General features: G+C 42.1%; 1 protein-coding gene across 6 annotated transcripts in view; it reads left to right on the plus strand.

Moving 5' to 3' along the window:
* Positions 1–23,820, plus strand: part of KATNAL2 (katanin catalytic subunit A1 like 2) — a 76,312-nt gene extending 52,492 nt beyond the window's left edge. For all 6 annotated transcript variants that reach the window (XM_038403825.2, XM_043514349.1, XM_043514347.1 and 3 more), the window contains 3 exons: positions 21,163–21,325; positions 23,125–23,227; positions 23,587–23,820. In XM_038403825.2, coding sequence (XP_038259753.1) covers positions 21,163–21,325; positions 23,125–23,227; positions 23,587–23,726 — 406 coding nt within the window. In that variant the 3' untranslated portion in view covers positions 23,727–23,820. The remainder of the gene's footprint in view (positions 1–21,162; positions 21,326–23,124; positions 23,228–23,586) is intronic.
* Positions 23,821–26,334: the final 2,514 nt, after the last annotated feature.

The following is a 26,334-nucleotide window of genomic DNA, read 5'->3' on the forward strand; positions in this document are numbered from 1 at the left end:
TGGAAGCAGAGGTAGCATTTTCCCCAGTCCTGTGCCCCCTAATGCATTTAGCCTGAATTGGGTTGCTTCAGGTCATATAAGCAGAAGAGGACTGATCTGGCCTCAGCCAGAGAGAAAGAGATGTTGTATAGTTGAACTGTTCTGATTCTACTCAGCACATGAACATCCTACCCAGTTCAGTTCAATATTTTTCATACTTGTGAATACCAGTATAGTTTTCCTGCAGAAGTTAGTTTATCTGTATTGCTTTATATGCCAAGTCTAATGATAGAAGAGGATGCAGGGAGAAAGCTGTTGTAGGCATGCACTAGACCAGTGGTTCTCAAATTGTGGTCTGTGAAGCACTTGCTGGAGGTTTGCAGAGAGCTGGTAGATCACATGGTATTGGTTTCTCCTTTATTTCCTACTACTAACATGAATTTAAAAGATGGCAAATATATTGAATACTTCCCTAGCATTACTTTCCCCTTTGAGTAAGTGCTGTAGTTGATATGTGATCATGAATTGAAGGAGAGGTGGTCCATGAGGTCATGAATGAAAGGGAAGGGCAAGACGATCTGTATTAAACTATAGCACACAGAACAAAAAAGTTGAGGACCTCTCAGCCAAACAAAAAGCTTCTGTTTCTACTCAACAGATGTTTACAGAAAAGTCTCAGTATTAATCAATGACTCTTCAGTTTTACATAACAGTGGCAGCGCACAAAATCTGACTGACAAGCACATCCATTTCTGTAGCACTTACTTAGCTATGCATTGTGACAACCACATAATGATGCCATCTGAAATGGCAAAAGTGGCTCAAGATGAGTGAGGGCTCCACACCCACAAGAACCACATGTTTTGTTGCTGGTATTTTTATTTTGATTGGTGGTTCTCTGGCTGATTTTCACAAGGACACCCTAGGGGCATTTGTTAGAAGAGCCTATTCTGTGACTGGAGATCCTTGGTCTATGACTGGTGAGTTGTCATTTATATTGCAGCATACAGTTTGTCTGATTTCAGAGTAGCAGCCGTGTTAGTCTGTATTCGCAAAAAGAAAAGGAGTGCTTGTGGCACCTTAGAGACTAACAAATTTATTTGAGCATAAGCTTTGGTGAGCTACAGCTCACTTCATCGGATGCATCTGAACAACTGCAGTCAATGTATCTACAACTGCTTTCATTCAAATGTATGTGAAAAAACCTTAAATTACAATGCATAATTTAATTCACTTGTACAAATCTGTGTTTTACATCATCTCTATCATGACTCATTTTATTTATCCTCTTGGAAAGTTTTCACTAATACTTTATTCCCCACCAGAGTTGGAACTAATTGATCCCTTTGTAGGCACTTTCATCAGAAAGGTCAAGGACACAGTGGCTACCAAGAATGAACTCCCCTCTTAACCTATAAGTGGTTTCTCCAAGTCAAGATTGAGGCAGGTAGAATTTTCAAATGCACCTAAATTACTTACGTGCCTGTCCAGTTTTCATAAGTGACGTAGGCACTTAGAAGCTTAAATCTGATTGAAACTCAGTGGAACTTAGGAATTTAAGTCACTTAAGTGCTCTTGAAGATTTTATCCTGCATGTTTTACCTGCTGTGGAATAAATAGACAACTTCAACCTCATAATAACACCTTCTGTGAGCGTTAAATCAACAATGAAAAATGAACAAATCAATTAACACAAAGGTCTCTGCATTCTCTTTTCATCCATATATATAATGGTTGGTGATTCTGTGGTTACATGCACAATAAAAATAAAAATCAAAACCATCATCTGCCTTTTATGCATTTAATTGCAATACTTCTTATGGCACTTTCTGTGCTGACTTACTGTTTGGGCAATCCTGTAGATTTAAATCAGTGCAGAATCTGGCCTGTTTTGTATTATAAAACATACAAGAAAAATAGATCAGAACAGGATTAATTCCAGTCTAAAACCACTAATATCCAATTGTTTAAGAAAATACTTCGATAAGTAGCTATTGCACATGCAAATAATTATCTTTTGAGGTGAATGGTTAATAGCCCATTTCTCCCTATGTGGTTCATTAGTAATGCACTATAAAAATGGTAATTTATTACAGCATCACTACTCTTTAAAAAAAAAAAAAAAAAAAAGGCTTTGAACAACCCATAATTCCTTTTCATGCTCAATTGCTGAAGTAGTCCTTGAGGTAGCTAAGCTTCATGCAGCAGTACAATATTAAAGGATGTTAAATCTCTTTAGAAAAGTCAAGTGTTCATGCCTATGCACACTAGTGCAAAGGAAGAAGTTGGGACTTTCAGAAGCCATTGTGATGTTGCACACCATTTGTTTTATGGAAATATGCTTATGAGTGTGAATATGATGTAACTGGAATATGCATTATGCAAAAGGCCTCTTGTAAAGTATCATAACAGGTCATAAACTACTGAATATATTTCTCCTATTTATGCGCATGTATCATTCTTGTATCTGAAGCTAGAAATATGAACTATAACTCAGAGGTCCTATTGCAATTATGCAAAGTGTGGGCCATTAATGGTGGTTTAGAATCTTGATGTCTCCCCTTGCCTAGGACAATTGGTTGTAAATGGTTTATTTACGTGCAAGCCTTCCTGTGTGCATGTGGGCCAACCCAGGAAGAATGGAGACTAGGGGTCTTACAGTGACATGTGACCATGTCACATGATATTGGAATCCATCTTAATCTTTGTACTTTTCCATTGATGAGGCGGGGGTGGGGACAAGCACAGACAAAAGATTCCCACCTTGTGCCAAAGCTATAAAACGGGGTGGAGCTGGACAAAGGGGTCTGCCAGTCATGACAGAATCTCTGCTTACCACCTGAGATGTCTGCTGGATCTAATAAAGACTGGACCGGGAAAAGGATTGGGCCCAGACTAGGAAGGAGTCTAGTCTGTGAAAGAAGCTTATTGGAACATCTTTGAGGGTGAGATATTACCCGTAATCAGCTTCTTAATGTACTAGGCTTAGACTTGCGTGTTTTTGTTTTATTTTGCTTTGTGACTTCCTTTGTTCTGGCTGTTATTACTTGAAACCACTTAAATCCTACTTTTTATACTTAATAAAATCACTTTTGTTTATTAACAAACCCAGAAAAAGTTATTAATACTTGGGGGAGCAAACAACTGTGCATATCTCTCTATCAGTGTTATAGAGGGCGTACAATTTACAAATTTACCCTGTATAAGCTTTATACAGAGTAAAACGGATTTATTTAGGGTTTGGATCCCATTGGGGTCTGGGTGCTAGAGACAGGTAACCTGCTGAGCTGTTTTTAGTTAAGTCTGCAACTTCGGGAGCGTGGCCTAGACCCTGGGTCTTTGTTGCAGCAGGCTGGTGTGTCTGGCTCAACAAGGCAGGGTTCTGGAGTCCCAAACTGGCAGGGAAAACTGGCTCAAAGGTAATTTCAGCACATCAGGTGACAGTCCCAAGGTGATCTCTGCGGCCGAACCCATCACAGCTGTAAGATGGAGTCTAGAGGCAGCAGGATGCCTGAAGATCTGGACCTTACAGGCCTCTGTTGAGGCAACTGTGAGGCTGACCTCCCTCAGTGTGTTTTCTAGACAAAAAGATCATCATATGCATCTGATCTTTGTATGTGATTTATAATCTCGTTATGAAAATAACTGTGCTAAAGTGACAATACAGTTTTGACGATTTCAGCGTTTAGTTTTGGACCACTTCACAATCCATAAATGATACAAAGTTTGTACAAATGACCACTTTCACATTTAAAAACATGTACAATTCAAAATTGCACATTTTGAATCCAAAATTAATGTATGTTCAAAGTAGATTTAGAAACTTGGAATTTGTAAATATTTGAATTTTTCAGTATATATTAAAAAGACTACAGGTATTTTCATCTGAAATAGTCCTAACTTCAAGCAGAAAACCCTGAAATTTCAAAAAATTACATTGTTCTAAAAGATTTAAATAAAATACCAAGACATTTTCAATGGGACTACTTGTGTACAGCACCAATGTGGACACAAGAACAAATGGGTATAAACTGGCCTCCAGGAAGTTTAGACTTGAAATTAGACGAAGGTTTCTAACCATCAGAGGAGTGAAGTTTTGGAATAGCCTCCCAAGGGAAGCAGTGGGGGCAAAAGATCTATCTGGTTTTAAGATTCTACTCGATAAGTTTATGGAGGAGATGGTATGATGGGATAATGGGATTTTGGTAAGTAATTGATCTTTAAATATTCAGGGTAAATAGGACTAATCCCCTGAGATGGGATATTAGATGGATGGGATCTGAGTTACCCAGGAAAGAATTTTCTGTAGTATCTGGCTGGTGAATCTTGCCCATATGCTCAGGGTTTAGCTGATCGCCATATTTGGGGTCGGGAATTTTCCTCCAGGGCAGATTGGAGAGGCCCTGGAGGGTTTTCGCCTTCCTCTGTAGCATGGGGCATGGTTGACTTGAGGGAGGCTTCTCTGCTCCTTGAAGTCTTTAAACCGTGATTTGAGGACTTCAATAGCTCAGACATAGGTGAGGTTTTTCGTAGGAGTGGGTGGGTGAGATTCTGTGGCCTGCGCTGTGCAGGAGGTCGGAGTAGATGATCAGAATGGTCCTTTCTGACCTTAGTATCTATGAATCTATGTGTGTCAAGTTACTCATGTATAGATGTTTGGAGGACTGGGACATAAGTAAGGATTTTAAAAGTCTGTGTGAACTCTGGTTCCATTGAAGTCAGTGGTAAAGTTCTCACTGACTTCAGAGGGGCCTGGATTTCACCCTCTACCTTTAGGCACCCAGGGCCAGATTTTCAAAAAATCTCAGCACCCAGCAGCCAGGTCTGCAAAAGAACTCAGCAATCAGAGGACTGAAATCTTTTGAAAACTTGGCAACTTATTTTGGGAGCTGATGTTTTCTCAGAATCTGTCCCCCAGTTTTGAAAGTATTGCCTTTTGAAGTTTTAGAATTTCATTTCAGAATTTTTAAACATCTCTAAATACTGGTCAGATTTTTCCCTTCATTACACCAAGCAACCTGGGTGTAATCTCATTGGCTTGCGTGAGTACAAAGGAGGGAAGAACTGGGCCTAGAGCACTAGGTGGAGACTTCTGAAAATATGAATAAATTTAATTTAGAAACCTGCTTTAAGTAGGTGAAACTCCATTGAAATCAGTAAAAAGAAAAGGAGTACTTGTGGCACCTTAGAGACTAACAAATTTATTAGAGCATAAGCTTTCGTGAGCTACAGCTCACTTCATCGGATGCATTTGGTGGAAAAAACAGAGGAGAGATTTATATACACACACAGAGAGAACATGAAACAATGGGTTTATCATACACACTGTAAGGAGAGTGATCACTTAAGATAAGCCATCACCAACAGCAGGGGGGGAAGGAGGAAAACCTTTCATGGTGACAAGCAGGTAGGCTAATTCCAGCAGTTAACAAGAATATCAGAGGAACAGTGGGGGGTGGGGTGGGAGGGAGAAATACCATGGGGAAATAGTTTTACTTTGTGTAATGACTCATCCATTCCCAGTCTCTATTCAAGCCTAAGTTAATTGTATCCAGTTTGCAAATTAATTCCAATTCAGCAGTCTCTCGTTGGAGTCTGTTTTTGAAGCTTTTTTGTTGAAGTATAGCCACTCTTAGGTCTGTGATCGAGTGACCAGAGAGATTGAAGTGTTCTCCAACTGGTTTTTGAATGTTATAATTCTTGACGTCTGATTTGTGTCCATTCATTCTTTTACATAGAGACTGTCCAGTTTGGCCAATGTACATGGCAGAGGGGCATTGCTGGCACATGATGGCATATATCACATTGGTAGATGCGCAGGTGAACGAGCCTCTGATAGTGTGGCTGATGTGATTAGGCCCTATGATGGTATCCCCTGAATAGATATGTGGACAGAGTTGGCAACGGGCTTTGTTGCAAGGATAGGTTCCTGGGTTAGTGGTTCTGTTGTGTGGTGTGTGGTTGCTGGTGAGTATTTGCTTCAGATTGGGGGGCTGTCTGTAAGCAAGGACTGGTCTGTCTCCCAAGATCTGTGAGAGTGATGGGTCGTCCTTCAGGATAGGTTGTAGATCCTTGATGATGCGTTGGAGGGGTTTTAGTTGGGGGCTGAAGGTGATGGCTAGTGGGCCCCACAGTATGCCAACATTTTTATGGCTGACTTAGAACAACGCTTCCTCAGCTCTCGTCCCCTAATGCCCCTACTCTATTTGCGCTACATTGATGACATCTTCATCATCTGGACCCATGGAAAAGAAGCTCTTGAGGAATTCCACCATGATTTCAACAATTTCCATCCCACCATCAACCTCAGCCTGGACCAGTCCACACAAGAGATCCACTTCCTGGACACTACGGTGCTAATAAGCGATGGTCACATAAACACCACCCTATATCGGAAACCTACTGACCGCTATTCCTACCTACATGCCTCTAGCTTTCATCCAGATCATACCACTCGATCCATTGTCTACAGCCAAGCGCTACGATATAACCGCATTTGCTCCAACCCCTCAGACAGAGACAAACACCTACAAGATCTCTATCATGCATTCCTACAACTACAGTACCCACCTGCTGAAGTGAAGAAACAGATTGACAGAGCCAGAAGAGTACCCAGAAGTCACCTACTACAGGACAGGCCCAACAAAGAAAACAACAGAACGCCACTAGCCATCACCTTCAGCCCCCAACTAAAACCCCTCCAACGCATCATCAAGGATCTACAACCTATCCTGAAGGACGAGCCATCGCTCTCTCAGATCTTGGGAGACAGACCAGTCCTTGCTTACAGACAGCCCCCCAATCTGAAGCAAATACTCACCAGCAACCACACACCACACAACAGAACCACTAACCCAGGAACCTATCCTTGCAACAAAGCCCGTTGCCAACTCTGTCCACATATCTATTCAGGGGATACCATCATAGGGCCTAATCACATCAGCCACACTATCAGAGGCTCGTTCACCTGCGCATCTACCAATGTGATATATGCCATCATGTGCCAGCAATGCCCCTCTGCCATGTACATTGGCCAAACTGGACAGTCTCTACGTAAAAGAATGAATGGACACAAATCAGACGTCAAGAATTATAACATTCAAAAACCAGTTGGAGAACACTTCAATCTCTCTGGTCACTCGATCACAGACCTAAGAGTGGCTATACTTCAACAAAAAAGCTTCAAAAACAGACTCCAACGAGAGACTGCTGAATTGGAATTAATTTGCAAACTGGATACAATTAACTTAGGCTTGAATAGAGACTGGGAATGGATGAGTCATTACACAAAGTAAAACTATTTCCCCATGGTATTTCTCCCTCCCACCCCACCCCCCACTGTTCCTCTGATATTCTTGTTAACTGCTGGAATTAGCCTACCTGCTTGTCACCATGAAAGGTTTTCCTCCTTCCCCCCCCTGCTGTTGGTGATGGCTTATCTTAAGTGATCACTCTCCTTACAGTGTGTATGATAAACCCATTGTTTCATGTTCTCTGTGTGTGTGTATATAAATCTCTCCTCTGTTTTTTCCACCAAATGCATCCGATGAAGTGAGCTGTAGCTCACGAAAGCTTATGCTCTAATAAATTTGTTAGTCTCTAAGGTGCCACAAGTACTCCTTTTCTTTTTGCGAATACAGACTAACACGGCTGCTACTCTGAAAATTGAAATCAGTGTTACCTGCTCACACCAGCACCGTGCATACTGGTCTTTTTTTTAATTTTTCTTAAATACTCGTTGGGCTATGTTCAGTCCTAATGTAAGACCACAGGGCTGAATTTATATACAAATAGTTTTGCATGTCAATTGGGCTTTTGGCCTGAGGAGGTAGTGGAGTGTAGAAGGGAGATGGAGTGGAAATAATGGAAAGAAAGTAGTACAATAGGGCAAACAGGAAGTAGTATATTTAGGAAGGAATTGGAGCATTGTTCTTACTCATTTTCTTTGGATTCATATTTATTTTTATATACTGAGGGGGAAGGTTTGTGGAACCAGGAATGGCTGAGTACTAATCCCAATTATCATATTGACTTCTTCTGTAACTTTGGGAAGTCACTCAGCACATCTCTTCCCTTCCCTGCCCCCTACCCCCAACAAATCTATACATTTGGGGATAATAGCCACATCACATGTTAAGCAGGTGATGCTGCACACATACACATGGTAAACTAGTTGAGGTGTGGAGAAGACCTTGAAGAGTTAAAGCATTATATAAGTGTCAAGTATTATTTGATAGCTCTTGTATGTCCATTTTTTCCCTTATTTATGTAATAAAAGAATGTATTACCCAGCAGTTCATGTAGTGAGTTGTATTTATTTCATGTATTTGATCTACATATATGCACCAGATTTGGTGGTGATGAAGAAGGCTGATAATGATTTGTACTTTTGTACTGCTGGTTAGTGAGCTGCTGATCACAAAGGTGGGTAAAATGGCTTTGGAAGAGGGAGTTACCCTTATCTCCCACTTTACAGCTGGAGGTGACTGAAGCACAGAAAGATTGTTACTTGCCCAAGGTCATACAGAGTCAATTGCAGAGTTAGGAGTAGAAGCTAGGTTTCCTGAGTCACAGCCCCATGCTCAGCCTAGTAGACCATGGTTGTCTCTGTTGAGGAGAGAAGTTTAATTCAGCAGCAGCTCTTCCCTTTGGGACAGTATCCTGAGCTCTTGTCCTAATTTGCTCTTGGGATTTGTAGTGCAGGAGATACCTGGGTAATGCCAAGTTATACTGTGTGTCTCACAAAAATTAGGATACAGCCCTAAGTGTCATTTTAAATTATTTTTTTTATTCCCCACTTTTTCAGCCTTGTACTGAACTAGATTTTAAAAGATTTGTTTATTTTGGATGGTTGTTGATCCGATGAAAAATTAATACCAAGATGCTCTTAGTTGAATGGAAAAGTAGTCAAAACAAAGCGCTTTATGCACTCTTATCTACATTGCAGTATTTGTTAGAAAGCTTATTGATCTTTCCATTCCATTCAGCAATCCCTCCTTGCTACCCAGCCTGGCTTCCTGTTACTCATCACAAAGCAGTGTGGTTTATTGACAAGTTACTTGTTGAAATGATTAAACATAATTAAATAAAGGCTTTGTTAACTAAAGTGATCCTTAACTATGCTGTTCCCCCCCCAGTACCTTTTGAAGTCTTTCCTAACTCATTGATTAGTTTAATTTACAAGTATAGAATAGGATTATTTGCCCTTCCCTTCCTTTCCCTTCCCACCCAGGCAATGGTCAAAATGTAGGTGCGGGGACATAGCATTGATTAACAAACAGCTCGGAGGGAAGAAGTCACAGTACTAATGGTACATTGAGAAGTACTTTCTCTTCCATAAGTGTGCTCACAAAGATGAGGTCAAGGACAGCTAGACCACAGAATCTAAGTCAGGCCCAGAATTACTCTCTGCTAATAAGGTCCTTGCCTTCAGTAGATTGCAGGGCCCTAAGCTCCTTTCTGCTCCAAGAGATGGATGGAAGCAAATAAAAGTCAAACCAGGCAGAAAAGACCCCACGGGAGCAGATATGGGTGTGTCGCACCAACAAAGCAGGTGCTGTCTCCCCAGAAACACCTCAAGCCAGCCCCACATGGTCAGGACTTCACAGCTCTGAAACTGTGTTTTGGAAGGACGGAGAACCCTTACTCTTTGTTGCATTCCCTTCCCAAACCAGTGGGAATACTACCAGCAAGTGCAGTAGGAGCTAGTACTCCACAGAGCACTGCTTTTGCGACATTACTATTATTAACCAAGCACCATATCATATCCTCCTGTGGGGGGGAAAAAACTATGGGCAGAGGGTTCTGTTTTTCCCTTAAGCAATCCCCAGCTCATGCTCTCCTCAATAAGAAGTGTTGTATGTATTTAGATGGAATAAAGGCCCCACAGAGTCAAAGGTTAACACAACTCTAACTGTCCAACTTTAAACAGTTGTATAACAAGATTCGTGGGTGTGAGGAGGGGGAGGGTTGGTATACAGAGACCTCAGCTTGCAACCACACCATTAAAAATCCTTTAAACCCTTTTGTTAAAGATGCAACATGTAAGATTAGAGATACAGAAAAGGAAAAACAGTTGAAGTACTTATAATGTAAATGATTGCCAGGCTTTCATTTCAAAAACATCTCCTGTGCCTTTTAGCTGAAGAGAATTTGTAGAAGGAAACCAAGATGTTTACCAGTCTTTTAGATGGTCATAACTGTCCTGTTTGGGGTAAAGAGAAGAATTTTGTTGAGGGGGGCTAGAGCAGTTGTTAAAGCCTGGTCCTGTTTCCTAGAAGGCAAAAGAGACACGTGCAGAAGAAAGAAAATGTAGCTTCTGTCTCTGGCGTTGATTCTCATTTGTAAACTCATTGCTGAGAAACACAGGCACAGCACACAGTCTGATCAGCCACTCTGAGACCTGGAAAAAGAACAGGAGGACTTGTGGCACCTTAGAGACTAACAAACTTATTTGAGCCTAAGCTTTCGTGAGCTACAGCTCACTTCATCGGATGCATTCGGTGGAAAATACAGTGGGGAGATTTATATACATAGAGAACATGAAACAATGGGTGTTACCATACACGCTGTAAGGAGAGTGATTACTTAAGGTGAACTATTACCAGCAGGGGAGGAGGGGGAACCTTTTGTAGTGATAATCAAGGTGGGCCATTTCCAGTAATTGACAAGAAAGTCTGAGGAACAGCGGAGGGGGGATAAACATGGAGAAATAGTTTTACTTTGTGTAATGACCCAACAGCAGTCTCTCGTTGGAATCTGTTTTTGAAGTTTTTTTGTTGAAGAATTGCCATTTTTAGGTCCATAATCGAGTGACCAGAGAGATTGAAGTGTTCTCCAACTGATTTTTGAATGTTATAATTCTTGACATCTGATTTGTGTCCATTTATTCTTTTACGTAGAGACTGTCCCGTTTGACCAATGTACGTGGCAGAGGGGCATTGCTGGCACATGATGGCATATATGACACTGGTAGATGTGCAGGTGAACGAGACTTTGATATTGTGGCTGGTGTGATTAGGCCCTATGATGGTGTCCCCTGAATAGATATGTGGACACAGTTGGCAACAGGCTTTGTTGCAAGGATAGGTTCCTGGGTTAGTGGTTCTGTTGTGTGGTATGTGGTTGCTGGTGAGTATTTGCTTCAGGTTGGGGGGCTGTCTGTAAGCAAGGACTGGCCTGCTTTTTGCAAATACAGACTAACACAGCTGCTACTCTGAAATCTGAGACCTGGCAAACTTGTAGAAGTATCAGATTTTTTTAGGCATTGCATTTAGCCTCCCCTTTCTGGTCACAGGCTTACAGCAGTGTTGCAAAATACATGGTTTTGGCCAGCTAAGCCGCACTCTTATTAGAGAGAAGGAAAAGGGCAAGTGATAAGAAAGAGATATAAGGTGGGGAAGGAAGAGAACACACATGGAGAGGGATGTGACAAACTCTCACATCCCTCCTGGTAATTGGGATTTAGCCAGAGGATGCAGAGGTTGCAGTGTCATATGGCACCCTCTCTCTGACTGGGTCTGATCAGGCCATCTCTCAGATTAGGATGATGAAGGCCTGAAGTCTTAGGAAATGGTGGTGGTGGTAGCAGCAGCTTGCTCTTTCTCCATCTTTCAGTCAGCCAGCATCACAGCCAGCCTTTCCCCTCCAAAGTCTCTTTCTGAGGACCTGAAAAGTGGAGTGATGGGCAGAATAGCCCATCCCATCATTATTTAGTCCATCAATTAGGCCTAATTTCTAACACCAGTTCTGGTCCATTGATTTCTGGTCCCATACGTCTCATTTACCAGGCATGATCTTATCATAATCATTGAATTATATCAGTAGGCCTTTTTGTTTGAACTGTGTCTCTGTCTCTCTTCTGCGTCTTTTCCCATAAATATTTGTCATTGGTTATTGTGATGCTTGATAAGCTTTCTCACAGTTGATCTTACAATTAAGGTTAAATTTGTTGCTCAAAATTATCACAAGGGAAATACAAACATAGCTTCCAAACTTAGTAGATCCCCAAGGATTTGCAGAGAATCTGGCTGCCTGTTGGCTGCAAGAGCAATGGCTTAGGATATCTATACATATTGTATTTAAAATGCTGAGGACACTTCATTTGAATTGTGGGCATGGAGGGACTGGGGAGAGAACATGGCAGTAGCAGTAAACAGAAAAGGGGAAGGCTTAGAATCATTGAATGTAACTGACTTTACTTGGTACCCATTGAAAATGTAAGCACCTCGGTTTCCAGCACCTGGATTCCTTCTTACTAAGAAACATTCCAAACCAGACAAAAATTTTGCAGTGGATGGCACTGGCTTGTTCCCTTCTCAATCTCCTGCTGCATTTAAAAAGCAGGTCAGCTCGAGTGAAACCCACCAGTTGAATATCAGCCTTGATATGAGAAGGGTATGTGGTATTTTTCACATCAGAAAAGGAGGAAACGCATAGAGTTCTGAGGCCATGTGGATGTTTGCCTGGTTTTATAGTTTGATTCTGAGTCTGGATAAGTTACAAGACATCCATTCAGCCCCTGCAATGTCACTTTAGGGTTGCTCCTTGTTATCCTTAAATCTTGTCAAGTATGGGAATATCACTAAGCCCTCATCTACACTACAAGTTTAGGTCGAATTTAGCAGCATTAGATCGATTTAACCCTGCACCCATCCACAGAACGAAACCATTTTTGTCGACTTAATGGGCTCTTAAAATTTATTTCTGTACTTCCCAACGAGGGGGATTAGCACTGAAATCAACATTGCCAGGTCAAATTTGGGTTAGTGTGGACGCAATTCGATGGTATTGGCCTCTGGAAACTATCTGACAGTGCTCCATTGTGATCATTCCGGACAGCACTCTCAACTCAGATGCACTGGCCAGGTAGACAGGAAAAGCCCTGGAAACTTTTGCATTTCATTTCCTGTTTGGCCACCGTGGCATGACCACGCCGAGCTCATCAGCAGAGATGACCATGGAGTCCCAGAATCTCAAAAGAGCCCCAGGATGGACCGAATGGGAGGTACTGGATCTGATCGTTGTATGGGGAGATGAATCCATGCTATCAGAACTCCATTGCAAAAGACGAAATGCCAAAATATTTGAAAAAATCTCCAAGGTTATGAAGGACAGAGGCTATCACAGGGACCTGCAGCAGTGCTGTGTGAAACTTAAGGAGCTCAGGCAAGCCTACCAAAAAACTCAAGAGGCAAACGCCCGCTCGGGATCAGAGCCCCAGGCATGCTGCTTCTATGATGAGCTGCACACAATTCTAGGGGGTGCCCCTACAACTACCCCGCACCTGTACGTAGACTCCAGCAATGGAGTCTCATGCAACAGGGATGCGGATTTTGAGGACGAGGAAAATGATAGAGCACGCCAAGCAAGCAGAGAAACCACTCTTCCTGATAGCCAGGAACTGGTTATCACCTTGGAGACAGCACCCTCCCAACCTGGGCTCCCGGACCTTGAAGGCAGAGAAGGCACCTCTGGTGAGTGTACCTTTGTAAATATAATACACGGTTTAAAAGCAAGTGTGTTTAATGATTACTTTGCCCTGAAGACTTGGGATGCATTCGCGGCCACTACAGCTACTGGAAAAGTCTGTTAACATGTCTGGGGATGGAGTGGAAATCCTCCAGGGACATCTCAATGAAGCTCTCCTGGAGGTACTCCCAAAGTCTTTGCAAAAGGTTTCTGGGGAGGGCAGCCTTATTGCATCCTCCATGGTAGGACACTTTACCATGGCAGGCCAGTAGCACATGGTCTGGAATCATTGCATAAGAAAGCATGGCAGCGTGTGGTCCCAGTGTTTGCTGGCATTCAAGCAACATCCATTCTTTATCTCTCTGTGTTATCCTCAGGAGAGTGATATCATTCATGGTCATCTGGTTGAAATAGGGGAATTTTATTAAGGGGACATTCAGAGGTGGCCATTCCTGCTGGGCTGTTTACCTGTGGCTGAAAAGAAATCCTCTCTGCTGTTAGCCATGTGGTGGGGAGGGGGGTGAAGCAATCATCCCAGAGAATTGGGGGGGGGTTAGTTGGGTTTGTGCTACATGTTAACCCAAAAACATCAGCCCCTCCTTTTAAATGGCCAATGTGTCTTTTTCAATTTTACTTTCCCTTTTCTTCCTCCTGCAGCTGCAAATGTTTCAATGCTGCCACCAGCATCTCTGTCCCAGAGGCTAGTGCAGATAAGAAGGCGAAAAAAATGCACTCGCGATGAAATGTTCTCTGAGCTCATGCAGTCCACCCAAACTGAAAGAGCCCAGCAGAATGCGTGGAGGCAGACAATGGAAGAGTCCAGGAAAGCACAAAATGAACACGAGGACAGGTGGTGGGAGCAACAGAGAGGTGGCGGGATGAAGAGGAAATGTGGTGGCAGCACGATGAGAGGAGGCAGGATGCAATGCTGAGGCTACTGGAGGATCAAACTGATATGCTCCAGAGTATGGTTGAGGTGTAGGAAAGGCACAGACTTGCCACTGCAGCCCCTGTGTAACCAACTGCCTTCCTCCCCAAGTTCCATAGCCTCCTAATCCAGACGCCCAAGAACGCAGGGGGCCTCTGGGCACCCAACCACTCCACACCAGAGGACTGCCCAAACAACAGAAGGCTGGCATTCAATAAGTTTTGAAGTGCAGTGTGGCCTTGTCCTTCCCTCCTCCCCCACCCCTCCTGGGCTACCTTGGTAGTTATCCCCCTATTTGTGTGACAAATTAATAAAGAATGCATGAATTTGAAACAACAATTACTTTATTGCCTCTGCAAGCGGCGATTGAAGTGGGGAGAGGAGGGCGGTAGGCTTACAGGGAAGTAGAGTGATCAAGTGGTCGGGTTTTCATCAAGGAGAAACAAACAGAACTTTCACACCGTAGCCTGGTCAGCCATGAAACTGGTTTTCAAAGCTTCTCTGATGTGCAGCATGCCCTGTTGTGCTTTTCTAACTGCCCTGATGTCTGGCTGCACGTAATCAGCAGCCAGGCGATTTGCCTCAACTTCCCACCCCTCCATAAACATTTTCCCCCTTACTCTCACAGATATTGTAGAGCACACAGCAATCAGTAATAACAGTGGGAATATTGGTTTCGCTGAGGTCTAACCGAGTCAGTAAACTGCGCCAGCGCACTTTTAAATGTCCAAATGCACGTTCTACCACCATTCTGCACTTGCTCAGCCTATAGTTGAACGGCTTCTGACTACTGTCCAGGATGCCTGTGTATGGCTTCATGAGCCATGGCATTAAGGGGTAGGCTGGGTCCCCAAGGATAACTGTAGACATTTCAACATCCCCAACGGTTATTTTCTGGTCTGGAAAGTAAGTCCCTTGCTGCAGCTGTTCATACAGACCAGAGTTCCTGAAGATGCGAGCATCATGTACCTTTCCTGGCCATCCCACGGTGATGTTAGTGAAACATCCCTTGTGATCCACCAGTGCCTGCAGCACCATTGAAAAGTACCCCTTTTGGTTTATGTACTGGCTGCCTGGGTGGTCCAGTCCCAAGATAAGGATATGCGTTCCGTCTATCGCCCCATCACAGTTAGAGAATCCCATTGCAGCAAAGCCATCCACTATGACCTGCACGTTTCCCCAGAGTCACTACCCTTGATAGCAGCAGCTCAGTGATTGCGTTGGCTACTTGGATCACAACAGCCCCCACAGTAGATTTGCCCACTCCAAATTGATTCCTGACTGACCGGTAGCTGTCTGGCATTGCAAGCTTCCAGAGGGCTATTGCCATTCGCTTGTGAACTGTGAGGGCTGCTCTCATATTGTTATTCTTGAACTTCAGGGCAGGGGAAAGCAAGTCACAAAGTTCCATGAAAGTGCCCTTATGCATGCAAAAGTTTCGCAGCCACTGGGAATCATCCCAGACCTGCAACACTATGCGGTCCCACCAGTCAGTGCTTGTTTCATGGGCCCAGAATCAGCATTCCACAGCACGAGCCTGCCCCATTGCCACTAGGATGGCCAAATTGCCAGAGCCTGTGCTTTGAGAGAAGTCTGTGTCCATGTCCTCATCACTCTCATCACTGCGCTGCCATTGCCTCCTTGCCTGCAGGTTCTGGTTCTGCATATACTGCATGATAATGTGCAAGGTGTTTACAATGCTCATAACTGCGACAGTGATCTGAGCGGGCTCCATGCTTGCCATGGTATGGCGTCTACAGGACAGCAGAGTTGCAGGGGAAGTGGTGGTTGGATGACCAGTTTTGCAGACCTTCTGCACTGTCTGCTGCCAGGACACAACAGCTGAATGGGCTGCACGCTTGCCATGGTATGGCGAGACAAGAGCAGCTGAGCAGAGCTGCAGCGGAAGCAGCCCTGCGAGACCCCCAGGAGAGCAGGGTGCCAGCAGAAGTGGTGGATGATGACGGTCATCTAGAGGACCTGTGAGGTGGATTCATAGCATCAGGAGAGCACGAGAGCAGAGTTGCAGCGGAAGCAGCGGATAACAACGATGGTTTGCAGACCTACTGCACCTGCTGCTGAAAGCAGTATGGCGCCCGCACGGAAAAAAGGCACGAAATGATTGTCTGCCATTGCTTTCACGGAGGGAGGGGCAACTGATGACGTAGCCAAAACCACCCGCAGCAATGTTTTTGCCCTATCGGGCATTGGGAGCTTAACCCAGAATTCCAATGGGCGGCTGGGACTGCAGGAACTGTGGGATAGCTACCCACAGTACAACACTCCGAAAGTCGACACTAGCGTCGGTACTGTGGACGCACTCCACCGACTTAATGCGCTTAGTGCATTAGTGTGGACATACACACAATCGACTGTATAAAATTGCTTTGTAAAAAATCGACTTCTATAAATTCAACCTAATTTCATAGTGTAGACATACCCGAAGTCTAGTTGGAAATGCTGTGGCTAGATGTTGTGCTGTCAGCCAACTCTTCTGCACAGACTGTGGAACATATTTTAAGACTCTGTGGGTGTGGCTTCACTGCAGAAGTAACTGGTGATCAGCAACCTGATCCAAACACCCAGGTTAGCCTAGTCCAGGTGAGACCAGCCATACCTGAGTTACTGTGCCCTACTTGGTGCTGCAACCCATGTCCTCAATGTGTGTCACTAGGACGTCTGGGGGCATATCCCATGGTTCTCTGTGATGCAGTAAGATGAGGCGCTTTACAATTCTTTCCCACTGAATTGTGGGAGAATTCAGAACTTGTCTTTTCTTCGGGACACACAGGGGAAATTATAGGACCATTGGCAGTCCGTGGTTTGGCCTGCATCCTCACTGCAAAGTGGGCATGTCAAAAGTTATGTTTGAACATCACCCCCTGGGGATGAACGCAGGCACCTTACTGACCTCATACATCATTCCCTAGGCAACAGGAGGCCCCTGGTCTGGCTCTGGGGCTGGCCCTCTGGCTGGCGCTCTCAGCAATTCCACCCAATCCAGGGGACATAACACATTCCAAACATGAAGAAAGATCGTTCTTCTTTGAGGGATGGTGCCTATGTAGATTTCAAACATGAGGGCATATGCCAGCGTGTCTGATCTCAGAGGGCTCAGGCTGGCAGTGCTCTAGGTTTGCTTCTTTCAGACTGCCTCCCGCACTGGCCTGAGTTCTTCCTTTTTGAAGAGCCCTTCCCCAGGCCTGACAAGCTGCACAGGTGCAGCAGGCGTTGGGGCTGATTGTGACCACAGGAATTCTTTAACCTCTTGTTGACTGGGTGGGGGATATCTGCCCCACCACAAAATGTTACCAGTCCAAAGTGAAAGTGGTAATCAGGCTTTAGCCTGCTGGGCCCGCTAGCATGGGTGAAAGCACCACCTCATGCAGCTGAGAGATTTGCCCATGTAGAGAGGGTTAGAAGCAACACCCAGATAAGAACCTGAGTTAATTCTGCAGTGAAGAATTATCCTAAATGCAGGCTTGGACACTAGGCATTTACTTGAGAACCTAGCTGTAGCCAGGCTAAAGGACTGTCCATTGAAGGTCAAGGGGTGGATCCCCACCTAGTGTAAATTGTATTCAGTAGAGCTATGATAACTTACACCAGCTGAGGATCTGCACCAACAGGATTTCTAGCGTCCACAGCTCTGCTTCCTCAGGCTAGATGTGGACTTTCCAAAACTAAGTCACAACATGAGAAAGCACCTGGCTGAAGAGGCATCCGAGCATGATATGCGGCTCATTTCTTTGTTTCATAAACATTTCTCAGATAAACTCAGCTTGAGGTAGGTGATGTAAACCCCTTATACTGGTAAGACAGACATGTCCGAGTAAGAGAGAATTAAATGTGAGTTTGCATTGAAACCCATTTTAAATTCCTAGCCAAGTACATCCCTTGTGAGGCAATGCATTGGTATGGGCGGGTGGGGAGGAGATAACAAGATTTCTCTTTCGGCTTTGGTGTCTGTTCCAAAAAAGTCCTTGTGGGTGAAATTCACCCCTGAGCAAAATAAATATGCAAGGCGTAGGCACCACTTAAGGCCTAGTTATCTGTTGGCTCACTGTTACAGTCATATACAATAAATATAACTCAAACTGGCAACAAGTCTCAAAAATATGCATTGATTTTAAAGTTCTCTTATTTATTTATCAGGCTTCGAGTAGAGGTGCTCCAGTGTATTTGAATGAATTTCCTAGCTCTTCTTTAAGATCTGAATTGGCTGGGTATTTTTTTCAATCTGTGTTTACTCAGTCTTTGCCTGCAATCACATCTAACAACACTCGTGAACCTGATCGGTTCTTTCTAAGGTGCTGAGTATTACTGCTCCCAGTGACTTCAATGGGAGCTGCTGAGTGCTAAGTATTTTTGAACATCCACTTGTTAAAGCACTTAAATGTAGATGTAGGAGCTTAATTTAGGCACCTGTTTAAAAAAAAATTAGGACTGTTGATTAATTGCAGTTAACTCATGCAATTCACTCAAAAAAAAATCACAATTTTAAAAAATTAATCGCAGTTTTAATCACACTGTTAAACAATAGAATACCAATTGAAATTTATTAAATATTTTTTGATATTTTTCTACATTTTCAAATATATTTATTTCAATTACAACACAGAATACAAAGTGTACACTGCTCACTTCATATTATTTTTGATTACAAATATTTGCACGGTAAAAATGATATACAAAAGAAATAGTATTTTTTCAGTTCACCTCATGCAACTACTGTAGTGCAATCTCTTTATTGTGAAAGTGCAACTTATAAAAGTAGATTTTTGTTTGTTTTGTTTTTGAGTGCAGTTATGTAACAATGTTAAACTTTAGAGCCTATAAGTACACTATAAGAAGTCCTACTTCTTGTTCCGCCAATTGCTAAGACAAACAAGTTTGTTTACATTTATGGGACATAATGCTACCTGCTTCTTATTTACAATGTGTTGTACTTGAAATCAATATATTTGAAAATGTAGAAAACATCCAAAAATATTAAAATAAAAGGTATTCTATTTTTAACAGAGCAATTAATCGCAATTAATTTTTTTAATTGCTTAACAGCCCTTAAAAAATTATGTATCAGTGGGAAATGCTATTTATTATTAAACAAATTACATGAACAATCTCCAACAGTGATGGAAGTAGGATTCACTATTGGGTCAAAAGTCTGTTGTAGATAAGCATTTCGAGCTCACAGTAACTTAACTTGGTGTTTTCCATACATAGTGCCCTAGCCATCAGTGCAAAATTCCACAGCATCCCATTTACACTGCTAACCAAGGGCCAAATTCTGCTTTTAGCATAAATGTATTAATCTTGCATGCGGTGAAGGGATGCTGGTTCCATTGAAGTCAATGGCAAAATTCCTATTAACTTCCATGGGGCAATGATTTCACCCTAGGGGTCAGAAAGGGAAGAGCAAACTCATGGTGCTTTGTTTAAGCCCTGCCTACAATCCCAAATTCCACCAATATCCTGGAGTAGCATGCTGTCTCTGCTAAAATGATAAGCATGATATGGTGTGGTGATATAGGTTGCTATAATTAGGGTTCAGAGTCAGGAATGTGCAGTTATTCACAGTGCTTTTGTTTCACTCAGTCTGTCTGGCTGTTTGCACTGAACAAGGTACCTCTAAGTCAATTTCACACTTAAAAGGTTTTCGTTGCAACCATAAGGACTAGAAAATGAACACCTGAATTCTTCAGGAATGGAGTACGCAGTAGAAGATTGGAGAACTTGTAGGTTTATTATTATATGTAAGTGACACCTGATTAACTGAGATGTGAATTGATTTTTATTTAGACAGGTTATTTTTGTTAATACTTAAGCTCAAAAGCTTGAAAAACAGTTAGGAGAAAAGAGGTCTTTTAATATAGATTAACACCCACAGCCTTTAGATTAAGGGCTGAGAAAACTTCACACACAGGATACATGAGACTTCCAAGGAATCCTCCAGGATAACCAAGACTTGACAGTATTCATATTTTTTAGGAAAAAAGAAGCAGAAAGAAAGTAAAATATTTTAAGGGTAAGAAACTCTTTCAGGCCACCTTTATGCATCACAAAGAAGCAAAAATACAAATATGGGGCATATATCAATTTTTGTCTTTTTCTTTGCAAATCATCTTTAATAATCTGAGACTACTAGTGTTTTCAGCACTTTGGCACCTTTCTCTTTCAATGGTTTGCCTATTCTTTGCAGCTTTTACTAAGGATGCTCAGCCCTGTGGGGAATATTATTACTATTTATTTGTATTCCCATAACACCTAGGAGCCCTAGTCATGAACCAGGACCATTTTGTGCTAGCTGCAAACACATTTTAAAAAACGGCGTGTGCCCCAAAGAGTTTATAATCTAGTTTTTGCATTTATTGCACCTTTCATTTGAAGATCTCTGAGCCATTAGTTAATTCTCACAACATGCCTGAGAGATGAGTTGTAGTGTCCCCATTTTATAAAACGGGTAAACCAAGGCCCAGAGAGGTAAAGTGACTTGCTCAAGGCCAGACAGTGAACTAGTAGCAGAACCAGGAAAAGAACCTACAACTCTTGACTCCATATTCCAGGTCCCTAGATCATGAGTCAGTAACCACACAGATAGTTAACTGGCAACAATACGTGATGATGATGAATTACTATTTTATAACAAGGTTGAAAGGATCACCAGTAGCTTTGAAAATACAAAGTGGTTTCCCGCAACAAGCAGCTTAGTTTTTGGAAGTCCAGCATCTGTACAAACACACAACTTTGCTGAGAAGACTTAGTCCCATTTTCTTCTTCTTTAGGGAATTAGATTATGCCATGTTGCGACGGCTGGAGAAGAGGATTTTGGTTGACCTCCCAAATAAAGAGGCACGACAGGCTATGATTCAGCACTGGCTGCCCCCTCTGAGCAACAGTGGAGGAGTGGAGCTGAGAACAGAGCTGGAGTACAGCTTGCTAGGTCAGGTGAGAAGACAGCGAAGTGGGTGCAATTCACCACTGGTAACTCAGACTCCTGAAGTCTTTCAGTGAGGGAACTGGGGGAATGTGGTGAGCCAGATTCTGCTCTCATTGAAACAGGTATGAACTATACATGCTACAAATAGCATCTATAAACATGGTAGCCAGGCAAAAGGGAATAAAGCTCAAATTATGAAGGTGAATGATTGAACGTGGATAAGATGGGAGGCTTAGGGACTCTTCCTACAAGGGGACATCAATGAGAGCTGGCAGTATTGAACTTGTCTCAGTAGGTGAAATCACCAGTTTCGCATGACTCAACTTGGAAGTCAGCGATGTATTTTGATGCCAGTATTGGGTCAACTTTTCACTGTTTCAGACGTAAACACAGAAAAAAAATTACAATAACTGTATACCTCCGGCCCTTCCTAACACCACAGTAGGGTCTTTTGGTTTATATTGGAGATGAGCATAATACAGCACTCTGCTGGGTAGGAAGAATTTGTCATGGATCTAGTGCAGTATGAAGGAGCATCAATAAAGTGAAAAGGCTCACCAGGACATCAATCTCCAAGAGCTCAGATATTTTCCTTACAGAGCCTGAATTCAGGCTGTCGTCACCCATAAACTCTGCTGAGAATAGCTAATACTTGCTCAGCGGACCATGGTTTAGTTCTGTTCATAGAGACATACAGCATATTTCAGTTTCTATTTCAAAAACATTTTGTCTATGAAACTGAAACATAATGCTTAATATTTAACAAATACAATGCACTAGAACTGCAAACATAAGGTTATAGAACCAGCTGTCGATTCTTGTGAGCCTTTGGCCCTGTCCATGCTGGACAGAACAGTGCTACCTGTGTCACAGCTAGCCCTGTTCTTATCCAAATGTGGCATGATTATCAGCTGAATCGCTGGCTGGAACTAGAACCTCATTATGTACAGCTTGATACAAACTATGCCATGCTATGCTCTCAGGATGGTTGGGTTTTCATTTAAAGATGATTACAAAGGGCCAGGATTTTTAAGTTAAAGGCAAGCATTTGCTAACACACATTTGTATACATCCATTCCTTTGTGCATGTGCCAGTTGGTTATTTGGGCACATGCTTTGCAGTTGAGTGCATAGGGTGCACACAAATATCAGATTTGTGCTTTTACAATGTATATGTGTGTATGGGAAGTAGATGTGCACTGAAGGTGGTGGTTTGCTGTTGTGCATGCCTAAAGACTTGTCTACGCACAAATTGGCATCAAAATTCCTTTTATTTCACACTTGTTATTTTTGTGTGTGGACACTCTTTATTTCGGATTAAGCTGCTCTTAACCCAAAATAAGAGTATCCACATGCAGATTTGCAAAAGATGGAAAGCAAAACAGTTATTTGGGTGCAGGTTTTTTGCAGAGCAGCCCTAATGTTGAAAATCCGTCCCATTGGTAGTGCTTGTATCTCAGTAGTGCCTAGAGGCGCATTGTACTAGGCACTGGACAGAAACATAGAACATAATCTAGAGCCCATTAAAGCCAGTGAAAAGACTCCCATTGACGGCAATGGATTTTGGATTGGGTCCATAATGAGTTTACAATCAAAATAGATAAGACAGACAGGGTGGGAAACAGGTACAGAGAGATGAAGATTTTATTTTACCTGCAGAAAACTGTCCTTGAAAAAACAAATGCCTGATTTGCTAACACTTGCATACAGCAACTCTGCATTCAAAGCAACAGTGAAGTAACATGAGAGTATATACATCCATCACATGCAATGATTCATAATCCTGTGAATTGCGATCTTGTCTTAGGAGACAGAAGGATACTCTGGCTCTGACGTTAAATTGGTCTGTAAGGAAGCAGCTATGCGGCCAGTGAGGAAAATCTTCAATGCTCTTGAAAATCATCAGCCAGGTACAATAGCTCTCATAGAGAATCCTATGTGAGAAATGCTGATCTGTCGTAACGCTAGGCATTATATATTCACGTACCAGTAGGTGGAGCTCTCTTATTTGCTTAGAAAAGTTTTAAACTGTATGTTTGTAAAAACCTAATTAAGCCACCATTTCCAAAACTCAGGTCATCTCTTGAAGCTGTCAATCACTGTGCACTGAACACAATAAGAACCATTTTCTCTCCTGCTATGTCCAATCTTCTGTTTAGTGTATTAACCGTTAAGTATGTTGCATTATGCACTGGCTTAAAGAGAGCATCTCTTAGCACTGATTAGCATCTCATTCACTTTCAGCATTTGGTCAATTTTTTCTCTTCAGGTAGCAGTAATTTACCCGAATTCCGACTGGACACGGTCACCACAACAGATTTCCTGGATGTGATCGCTCACACCAAGCCCTCAGCAAAGAATTTAAGTCAGAAGTACATAGCCTGGCAGAGAGATTTTGAATCTGTTTGAAACAGCTTTAGACTTTGAAATCAAAGATACCCACTATCCAAAACGGCATCTGCGACTGGAGTTCAGCTACAGAGAGAGGGACTGAACTATGATGGAAAAGGAATTAATTTTTTTCTTCAGAAAACTGAATAAGAGAATCTGTACTTCAAAATCTGTAAGATGCATTTTTAAATTTACCATGTTCAATGACAATTAGAAATTGGTATTCTTTATGGAAAATTAATGTCTACAATGAATATGCATTGAAGATTCTCGTACTAATTTTATGCATAAAATCTTATAAATTGACCAGTCTTGCACAATCTTCATTCATTGCAAATGATTTTCACTTCTTAGGGGGAGAGGAGCCAGAGTAGAAAGCTTACGTCAGGAATAGCGAGATTAGTGGTTCACGGTACTCAAACTAGTGGATCACAACCAGTCTGGCATTTACTAGCAAGGACCTGTGTGATTGCCAATGAAGCATAAAGTGACTTTTTTTTAATCCCCATCTTATTATTGCCTGGTAGTCATGGTCAACTTGGTAAAGTTTTGGTCTGTGATATAATTTGTTCATGTATCGATGTCTTGATGTGTTTTATCCATCCCATTCAATTTGGTTTTGGGTTAGTTTTTACCAACTAGCATCAATGTCATTTGCTTTCAATAGGGTGCTGTAGTGCTCATCAGTATGTTACTTGTTGAGGAATCAGAGCCTAATTTAAATTACTTATTACTTACTTATTAGCACATGTAGCCAAGCTCCAGTGAAACAAAGCATTTATTCTGTTCTAATAGCCTTTCATGCTTCTTTTTCTTTCTTTTTTGATGTTCATAAACTGCTAACTGGTATCTTTAGAAGCCAGGATTTTTTAGGTGTTTACCAAGATGGAAGATGCACATGCTGAAGAGGAAGTGTAAGTGGATGACAGCTGAGGTGATGTATGGGGTGAGGAATATTTGTGAAGCTAGCACCACTTTTGTAAGGAGGGTGAAGAATTTTATGGTCTGTTGCTACTTATTTATTAGATTTTCAGTTTAAAGCTTAATAAGGCATCCTAGGCAACTGTGGCAAAATTCTTTCATCACAAACCTACTATAAGGTGGGTGCAAAACTTGTTGGAAAACTGTTCCCAGAGAGTAATTATCAATGGTTCACAGTCATGCTGGAAGGGCATAACAAGTGAGATCCTACGGGGATCGGTTCTGGGTCCGGTTCTGTTCAATAACTTCATCAATGATTTAGATAATGATATAGAGCAAGGGTCGGCAACCTTTCAAAGAAGAGGAGCCATTTTTTTGTTTTTGTCTTTGACCAAAATATTTTGAGCTGCATCACATGCAAAGCTACTTGTAGAGTTAGAATTTATCAACTAATAATAATTGAACATATTAAATTTATTACTACTCATCAATACTTTTAATGCGACTTCTGCTGTTGGACATCTTTAGAGAGTTGCTCAATGTTCGGTGAATATGGCATGATTTTCATTTTCAAACAGGAGTCAAGATTAACATCTTGCAGTTGGCTCCTCAGTTTGTTTTTGATGAAATTCATGTTGGAGAACACTTGTTCACAGAAGTATGTTGAACCAAAGATTGAGAGAAGCCCAAATGCGTATTTCTTCAGCTGACTGTACGTATCCGGTAGACAATTCAAACGTCGAATATAATCTGGTCTTGCCGTTTTAGGTCATCCATTTCAGACCACTTGTGTTGTAGCCTCAGGATGGATTTTTGCCTTTCCAGATTTTCAAGTTCAGTGACAAGATCTTTCAATTTTGAATTCCATAAATCCTTGTCTTGCGAGTCCACTAATTCAAGTTCAAATTACACTCAATCGATTCCCGCAAATGCTGAAAAATTCAATGCAGAACTGTCAGCTTCAAGTGGTTTCAACAGAAATGACAAAGTAGCCTTTTCCCGTCTGAACTCATGAAATCGGTCAGCAAACGCAGCTTGCATTTTGATGACTGTTTCTGCAAGGAACCTAACATCAATATCATAGTCGTTTGTTTGAATTGCTTCACTGTTGGGAAATGCACTAACATGCCCATCTCAATGTCCCTTACAAAGACAGCTTTCGTTCAAATGAAAGAACTTCTTCCAAAAGCAAAATTGCAGTATTTCCTTTTCCCTGTAGCTTCCAATTCAACACGTTTAAGTGAGAAGTTAAATCCACCATAAAATTGAATTTCTGTAGCCAGTGAGGATCTGTTAGCGCTGTATATTATATATATTGTTAGTGCTGTATCTTTTCTTGGAGGAACACCCTAATTTCCTCAAGACATGACGCAAACCTTACCAGGACTGCACCTCTGGAAAGCCATCTTACCTTGTTATAACAAGAAAATCAGAATATTGGCTGTTAACTTCTCGAAGAAGCTCACAAAACTGCCAGTGATTGAGAGTGCTTGCCATTATTTTAAACAATCTGAATGACCATTCCCAGTCCTTTTTGAGATTTCCTCTGGAAAGGTTTGTGCACACAGCACCTCCTGGTGGATTATGCAGTGAAATGAAATTACATCATGCTCCATACTTTTTTTTAAGTAAAGTAACAAAACCTTCGTGTGTCCCCTTCATGCTCGGTGCTGCATCTGTAGCAATGTAGAAATTATTCTGTTGA

Source organism: Dermochelys coriacea, chromosome 5, assembly GCF_009764565.3.
Source record: "Dermochelys coriacea isolate rDerCor1 chromosome 5, rDerCor1.pri.v4, whole genome shotgun sequence".
In the NCBI taxonomy this organism is placed as follows: domain Eukaryota; kingdom Metazoa; phylum Chordata; order Testudines; family Dermochelyidae; genus Dermochelys; species Dermochelys coriacea.